General features: G+C 39.5%; 1 protein-coding gene across 1 annotated transcript; it reads left to right on the top strand.

The window, feature by feature from the left end:
• Positions 1-135: 135 nt before the first annotated feature.
• Positions 136-8,353, top strand: LOC103473702 (protein phosphatase PTC7 homolog). The gene is made up of 6 exons (XM_008424125.2): positions 136-680; positions 2,986-3,165; positions 4,041-4,239; positions 5,306-5,429; positions 5,514-5,643; positions 5,757-8,353. Exons 1-6 carry the CDS (start codon positions 479-481, stop codon positions 5,813-5,815), a joined length of 894 nt encoding a protein of 297 aa, XP_008422347.1. The 5' UTR covers positions 136-478; the 3' UTR covers positions 5,816-8,353.
• Positions 8,354-9,104: the final 751 nt, after the last annotated feature.

Genomic DNA, 9,104 nt, shown 5'->3' with positions numbered 1-9,104 from the left:
TATATATATAATTTCGTGCTTCTTTTTATTCTCTGTCCTTGACCTTTGCTCTTTGCTCCTTTACGCTCATCTGCGGCGCATGCGTATTGGGAGGAGCCAACCGCAGGCACGTAGCTGTGACGCACGCCGCAGCGGTTGTAAACGGTCAGATACCCGTATGTTCTCGTAGCTTTGTGTCCGGTAGCAACATGTCGGTGAGGAGAGAGCCCAGTGGAGGAACTGCATTGAGCGAGAACGGCACGCCGGAGACATAAACAGCACGCTAAGCAGCCAGGTCGAAGGGTGGCAGTTCAGAGAATCAGCCGCGGTTACTTTATTTTCACAGCGGTGGGGCCTGTTGGAGGCTAATGGACGGATAAGGACTGACAGCCGGTGATTAGAGGACTTGCAGAGGCAGGTGGTCGGGCTGGTTGGAGAGAGAAAGAAAGGAACAGCGTGTTCGGCCTCTAATCAGGACAGAGATTCTCCTTGCTGGGGGATGTTATCTGTATTGTCTTATGGCAGACTGGTAGCCAGGGCTGTCCTGGGCGGACTCTCTCAGACAGACGGTCGGGACTACAGCCTGATCACCGCCAGTTATGGCTTTGGTAAAGACTTTCGTAAAGGGATCCTGAAGAAAGGGATGTGCTACGGTGATGACGCCTGCTTCATAGCGAGACACAGGACCGCCGATGTTTTGGGTAAGGTCACGGGCATGGATAGCTCTGTCAAATAGGTGTCGGCTCACGACTGTGATCGGGTGACCTTCAGTGGTCCAGCCCGCACGTGTGCAGACCACTCGGATGAAAACAAAACAGCCCCCACTCTATCTGCCCCCTGCAGCTTTTATAGGAACTTAACAAATTCATCTCGTATCCAGCTAGCAGAATGTTGCATATTGGCATGCACTAATCACCTGATGTCATATGTAAAAAAAAAAAAAACTAAAAAAAAAAACGGAGTAAAGTTATGTTCTAATTGTGTGTATATTTTATCTTTAAAACAACATATGACCTTTCACCTAGATTAGCTCCACCATGGCTACACAGCGATAAAGCTGAGAATTGAATACATAATATCAGGGGATTTAAATAAACTGCATTACGCCTAAATATGACTGCAAAGTGCTCAATTAAAAACCATCGGACTGAGCACTACAATGTCTTGCAGAGGTCAGAATGGTTGAGCGTGGAGGCAGCCATATTGCTAGCAGCAGCTTGCTACCTCAATGCGTTTTGTCCTCACCGGCACGAGGGTAAACACGAGCCGAATACTGCACAGACCACGTGGTTTAAAGCTACGCGCAGCCAGGGATGGGCAGGAACTATTTACATTTGTAAAGTTACATTTACTTCAGTAACTTTTTAGAAAAAAATAATTCTTCTAGGAGTATTTTTACAGCAAACGTTTTAGTTCTACTTGAGAAATATTATTATGAAGTATTGCTACAATTGAGTAAAGTTCGAAAAATACTTTTTTTACTTTTGAGTTATTTTTTTTAATAGTTCCATTTTACTTACGTGCTACTTTTACTTGAGTACAGTTTTTGATTACTCTCCCCGCCTCTATGTGCAGTCATGTAATTATGGACTTCTGTAGTAGTGCAAAATAAGCTAATCAGATTATGTGCAGAACTAGAGGTGAGTAATGTGAGTTGTTTTGCTGTTGGAGCTTTTTCTGTCCTCGTTAACAGTGAGTGAATTTTAGAGGAAACCCACGTTCTAGCTTAGTTTTGCTTTCATAATTGAAAAAAGCACAATGATGATGAGAAATACAACAGTTGCTAGTACTTGCGCAAGATAAAGTAGAGAAAATATGTTCCATCTATTTTTGTTTTTGTTTTTTGAAGGTGTGGTGTATCAATGGGCCAACAGAAAGTAGGGTATAATTGTAAAGATTAAGGAAATTGGTACGTGGTTTTCAAAATGTCTTTTCCAGTAAGAATATGACAAGTGTGATGTGCTTTTTTTCCCCAGTTGCTTTTACTGTGACACTATAAAATCCAGTATATTAAAGCATGATACCAAAACCTCCTTCGAATGACCAAATTCACTGAATACTTGAAACCCTTTCTAAAATTGCGGCTAACAGCCTATTTTAATAGTTTGAACAGAAATATACTTTAATAGGCATTAATGCTCAGTGGAATCCATCCTTGAATTACCACGGAAGCTAATATCCACAGTCTTCCCCATTTCGACTCATTGTGGTACATCCAGTCAGCACCAAGTATGAATGGTGCTTTTGGATTGGCTGTTTTACTAAAGTCGGTCTATAGTGTGACAAGTAGAATTGTGCCTGAAGGATTTCAGTTTCACATGGTGCGTTTTCCTTCAAATGTATTAGATGTGCTCAATGTAAACAATTATACACATGTAGAACTCCTATAAGGGGGGACCTTTTCACCTAATTGGTTAGAGCCCACTTGCGCTATTTTAATCTCAGTATGAATACAGCTGTTCTCTGAGTTGATTTCTGGATGGATGGATGGAGCTAAATATAGGACAACTATATACTTTCTAGACAGAAGAGACTGTTGTGATGTTTGACTTATAAGCAGGAAAACATCTACTTACTCCCAGAGCGACAATGGAACGATTTAGTTTGTAGTTTGCTGTTCAGACACTCCCCATCTCATCTAACGAGCTGAAGCTGTTTTGCAAAGGAGTGGATAAAACGTTCCAGCTCTGGACTTAAGATTTTAGAGACATAATCTAAGCAACTTGCGAAAAGGTTCTGCACAGCTCTGATTCAGAGAAGTAGATTCTTGTTAGATATTTTTGAAAACTATGTATCATTTTCTTTAATCTTACAGTAATGCACAAGTTTGACTTGGTCTAGCCCTAAAATCCAAATAAAAAAAATTAAAGTTGTGGTTGTAAAATAACAAGACGAATATAAGAAAGCCTTGTAAAGGCATATTTTCTGACTTAATTTCCAGTATAAAAGTTCACATGTTCACATTTTGGTAATTCTCTTTTTTTGTTATTTTTTTCTGTCTTATAGGTGTCGCTGATGGCGTAGGTGGTTGGCGTGATTACGGTGTTGACCCGTCTCAATTCTCTGCCACCTTGATGAGAACGTGCGAGCGATTGGTGAAGGAGGGACGCTTCACTCCCTCTAACCCAGTGGGGATCCTCACCTCTGGCTATTATGAGCTGCTACAGAACAAGGTCCCCCTGCTGGGTGAGTACTCGCATTCAGAATCGCCTGAACAGTCGGTACACCAGGGAGTTGTGCAGTAATCTGTGGAGTGAGCTGTGCTGAAGCTATACTTAAATAGCTGCAGTATGAGTCAGACTGTAGCAGTGCTGCTGAGAGGCCTGCAAAGCATTTTACATTAAACAGTTGAATTTATCTCGCTATATTCCTCTAAAAGTTGGAGGAATAGCAACACTAACTTTTAGCAGATTACACAGGTTTTATAGGTGCTTCAGTGTTTTTCACAGATATTTTCTAGATGAATTTCATAGCTTGTGTTCTTCTTTTTGTGTCATTTTGTTTCTTGTTTTATGCCTACATTTAAGTAATTTAAATGTTTTTTTGTTTTTTTTTACCCTCTGTGGTGCGTGGGGGACTAAAATTGTTTGTAAAGTTTCCACTTGCCGACGTCTAACTAGATCACATATCCATCTGTAACTGATAAGGTTGAGTGGTTGTAAAGATTTTAAATGCAGGGTCAAGTCAAACATGTGACCAAGGTCACATTTCTTTTGAGGCTCAGTATTTCGGGCCAGTGTGAGCGTCCAATGGCTGCTGTGACATTTGCCAAAGACTCTAATTATATTTTAGGAACTTGTGATAAGGTTAGTACTCGACCCTCTTTCCTCAAGGTTAGTGTGATCTGGGAGAGGAAAGCTCAGTCTGTGACCTTGTTTTTGTCTCCATTTTACCCAATAATAATAGTAATATTCACTATTACTGTAACTAATAGAAGAATCCAGTTTGATTTGACTCACAGTTGATTTGAATATTTTTTTTTTAATCTAGTGTTCATTTACAACAGCTTGCTCTATTTGCACGCTTGTAACCTTATGATTGTCTTATTCCTGTGTTTGTAGGAAGCAGTACAGCCTGCATTGTTGTTCTGGATCGACGGAGTCACCAGCTTCACACGTGTAACCTTGGAGACTCGGGCTTCCTTGTGGTGCGTGGAGGAGAGGTGGTCCATCGTTCAGATGAGCAGCAGCACTATTTTAACACGCCTTTCCAGCTGTCCATCGCTCCCCCGGGAGCAGAGGGAGTTGTACTCAGTGACAGGTTGGTAGTTTTACATTAAAAGAGCCGTACAAAGCATATTTTAGTCTGCCTCTCTCCATCTTTTGCAGCTTTAATGTGACAGTTTAATTCTCAAATTGACTCTTCATTTATTCCTCAGTAGTCCTTTTGAAGTTCAGTAGTAGGTGAAATGTAACAGAGTGCCATTATAACAAAAAAAAAAAATCCTAAATTACTAACTACCAAGAATCTCTCTGCAGTGCAACATTCCTCATGTTTGTCTGCACCCTTAAAAGGTGAAAAAGTCAAACTGGTGTTGGATTGTGAAACAATACCCCAGACTTTGTGCATCTTAAAGAGCATTGTTCAAGCTCTCGCAAAACAATGGAAAGACTGCAGTACAACAGGAAAACTCCTCAGAGACGGCCGTCCATCTCAGCCGACAGGTTGGATGAGTATTAGTTAGAGGAGGAGACGAGGTTCACATTCCAGTGTGAAGCGGACTCGAGAGCAAATCGATACCTTGCAGTAGCTCAGTCAAAGTCTGTGCGGATGAAGGATTTGGCACAGGATTTTCTCCCAATCTGGTAGTTTGAGCTATTATGCAAAGAAGAATGAACAGATGTGGAAAGCTTTTAGGGACACACTCAAAGATTGCTGTACATAGTTTTGGTCTGCAATGCACTTGTCATTTTTCATAACTTTATTTGTGCAAACTTTGCACAACTGTGCTGTTTATCACATTAAATACTCCAAAATTTGTAGAAGATTGTGGTTGTAACGTAACGTGTAGGAATATCCCCTAAAATGGTGAATGTACTTAATGTTTTTAAACATATTTTAATGTACATTTATAGCTGCAGTGTGTCATTACCTGACTCTTTAGATAGCTTCCATGTACCTTGTGTTGTTAGGATATAAAACTTGACCCCTTTTTATGGTGTGAGTGAGCAGAAGCCCCACTACTTCTTGCATAGACACTCAGGACAGGGTACTTCCTGTTTAGGAACGATATTAAATACGTGTTGGGATTAACTCCAAATGCTCTGTTATCAGTTTATCAATATTGCCTCTTTACATATTTTTCCCTTTTCTTGTTGTGTTCCAGTCCTGAAGCAGCCGACAGCTCATCTTTCGATGTGCAGCTCGGTGACATCATCTTGACAGCCACAGACGGCCTCTTTGACAACATGCCAGACTACATGATTCTTCAGGAGTTAAAAAAACTCAAGGTGTCACTTCTGGAAGACTTTTTTTTTTTTGACACACAGTAAACCCTTTGCACATTTTAATGATTCTACATTTCTCGTTTTCAGACTTCAAACTACGACAGTGTACTGCAGACTGCACAAAGTATCGCTAAGCAAGCTCACGACCTTGCTTACGATCCAAATTATATGTCTCCTTTTGCACAGTTTGCCTGTGACAATGGTCTGAATGTAAGAGGTGAGGACATTAATTTGCAGCACATACAGCGCACAAGTTAATAAAGGCTGTAAAACGAAACTAAGAGTGTTTTAAAGGACTCTCTGAACTGAAAAGCTTTCACTTTTTTGCAGGAGGAAAACCAGATGATATAACGGTGCTGTTGTCCATAGTGGCTGAGTATACAGACTGAACATGTGCTACTCTGGGATTGATCCTTCTTTGCCGCCTGCCTGAGTCTTCCACCTGCAGCCCTCCCATCATGCCCTCCAGGCTGACGGGTGGGGGGGAGGCCCACCCACACGACTCGCACTCCTTACAGCGTGGCCGAACTCCACGTTTGCTTCTTTTTCTTTTCTTCCGCTGTTTTAATTTGGTGCTTGAGTTGCGTACTGGCAGCAGGCAGCTAGGGTATATTCATGTTGATCATGATGCAGCAGAAGCTGAGATCACTCCCCGTGTCTCACACGTTGTCATCGGACAAACTGTAGGGGACTGAAGGGGGTTGTTTTTCTTAACAGCGGCCCTTATGCTTCAAAAAATGTGACATTATTAAGGAGTAAGCCATGTATTCGGATATATTGTGAGAAGGTAATTGAACCTCCCTGTCAATCTTTTATTACATTGTAATTTTGCTCCCATGTTCTGTTAAAGTAAGCACATATATTACCTTGAGGATGCTTGTGTGGGAAATGAGTGTTGTTGAGTACGATTTGGGAGTTGCTTTTTGATGCCTCGGGGTTGGGAATGTCCGAGAAACCTGTGAAAGCGAAAGTGTAACGCTTGTTAAAATGTTGCGGTAAGGTTAAGCTGGTGTTGTCACTTAGCCGAGGGAGCTGCTGATGCGCACATCCTGGTGGGTTGTAAATATTTTGTTTTGTTGTTTTTTAGAATTATATTTTTGTTGTCAGTTGAATGATAAACTTGTGGTAACTCATGTAGGATACAAAGTCATTCATGAACACATTTCTTTGCCTACGTGATAATCTTGTATTTAACTTAATCACTTCCACACTTGCTGAAACGAACAAAATATTTGCAAGGATTATCAGTACGGCAAGCAGTTTGTGTATTTCTTCTAATACGCTTGAGAGCAATCTTAATTTGCTCACACTGGGTTAATTTACAGCAGTAGTTCAGGAAAATGTAATACTATTAACTATTTTTGCCAGCTGGTGGCAAAATCTGTCGTACTGTTAAGACGGGAAACTTAAAAAAACAGCCAAATGCTGAACTAGCAACGCAAAAGAAATAATTAGTAGACCTAATGCTGCATATCGATGATATTTTGACATATACAGAAACGGCTTGTCGTGTCTTTTCATCTGCTGAGTGGTTGGAGTGATGTTAAAATGCGAGTGTAGTATGTATGTGTGAGAAGTCTTGAATGTTGATATTTATCTCATAGCACCTGGGTATGCTTGTAGTTGCAATGATGGGTCAGGAGTAAAAAAAAAATTATTTTTTAGCATTATTTTGTCTGAAAAATATTTAAAACATACAAATACATGTTTCAACATGTTTGCTGTTTTTTTGTTTGGTCTAATTTTGTCATTTGTCTTAAGTACATTTTTAGCTCATATCTACATTTACATACATGCAATTGGCTTCATCATTGAGTCAAATCACTACTCAAAAGCAGTAAAACACTCAATACTTTTCTTATAATAATAGGATGGGATATTTTACTCTCGTCTCACTCTGCAGTTTTCACATTAATGCAACACAGGACACATGCATGGGAATAAATGCATACACTGGACTTATAAAAACAAAACGGATTGCACTCTCCATTCAAGTTTCTCCTTTAGTATAAAGCCTCATCCAAACTCCTCGACAGAATCTTTAGTGGTCAGTTTTAAAGCATGTGCACCAAAGACCCACTTTCTTCATGTATATTATCATTGCTTTGTTCAAAAAGCAATACTGTAAGTTATCCATGCGCAGCGAGCAGCGGCGTTGGTAGTGACGTTTAGTGTGTTACCGTTGTCTTCGCATTCGTCGCAGGCTTTAGGTTGGCGTGTTTTGAAGTGACCGGATAGCTGTAAGCACAACACAAGCAACCAAAAAAGGAAAGCCATTTTGCCCGATAAGACGCACTGTAAGAACCAGGGATCATAATATTGGTACTCTGCCGGTACAGTTCCAGCTGATTCTTTTGTGTGCTATGCATTAAACTTTATTCAGATTGTGCTATTTGTTAAGGGGAGCAGTTGAACAATTAAAAATGTTTGTGTCATGCATGATCAAATTTCATCATCTGGATCTAACCGATCCTCTTTTGTCAAGACAAAACAGGTTATCTGAATATCGCTTTCCTGCTGCCTGCCCGGTCCGTTTTGTATTTCTTCTGCTGCCAGCACCATTTTACTCTTTTCACATAAAGAAGGGTGAGCACAGTTTCAGCCTTAAAAGCCAGACCTATAAATCAAGAGGCCTTTCCTGTCATTGCGAGCTTGTATTGTGTCTGCCGGTGTCTTTTTTCCCCCCGGTGTTTGATGTAAATGAAGTGTTCCCGCCCTCCCCTCCTGCCTCTCGTCTTTATCTCGTGTTAAGCCGTTCTCAAGGTGCTTCTGCAGTCTGATGGTATGATTGTCTTCTTTCTAGCCTGAGTGTGACCGATACGCCTAGAGGTCTACAGTGTAATATTGCAGGTCTAATTTATGTAAATACTGGTATGTTTTAAAATATGTACAATATTTAAATAAAGAATCTAGTATTTATACTAAAATTGTGTTTTTTTTTTTTCTAAAGGTATATGAGATTCTTTGAACATATTCAGGACATATTCTTTAAGTACACTACAGAGATTAGGAGATATTTACATGCACTATTTAAGCATAGCTATTTTTCTCACTGATAATGGATCAGACTAAATTATTTCTGATTATTATCAGGTTTACCAAGATTATCTTTGTTTGCTAAATGCCAGAATAATGAACAGTTTTAGGTTTAATTTATATTTTTGTTATTATTGGGTAGAATAAATAATATAATTTAACACCCATTTAAAAGTCTTTTCAAAATGACAGCTTGAAAAAGATGCTTCACTCAAATCAAGTAATCAGATGAAGATTTTTTTTGTTTGCTTTTGTTTTAAATGTTTTTTTGTTTTTATGTAACTATATAACTTTTATTTCACTACATTCAATAAAGTCAAACTCAAGATTTACTTTTATAAATCTTTTTGGGCTCAGTAGTTACTTTTATAAAAATTTCTTCATAACTTTTGGGAACTTGCAAAGAACTTTATAGGACATATGTGGTACTTCCACTGATTTGTCTGGAGGTCAACGGTTAATTACCTGGGCTTTATAAGTTACTTTGAAGTAACTTTCAGGAGTTTAGATAGTAAGTCTTGAACTTACAAGTTATTGACCTGAACCTTACCGGTCTTTTCCTGTAACTTTAACTTTTTGTAATAAGATTTTGAGAACTTACAGCTTACGGTTGTGATAATAGTTCACAGTATATAAACTATT

Source organism: Poecilia reticulata, linkage group LG12 (genome assembly GCF_000633615.1).
Source record: "Poecilia reticulata strain Guanapo linkage group LG12, Guppy_female_1.0+MT, whole genome shotgun sequence".
NCBI lineage: Eukaryota > Metazoa > Chordata > Actinopteri > Cyprinodontiformes > Poeciliidae > Poecilia > Poecilia reticulata.
Note: the sequence above shows the minus strand (reverse complement) of the source record. Positions and strands in the feature narration are given on the sequence as shown.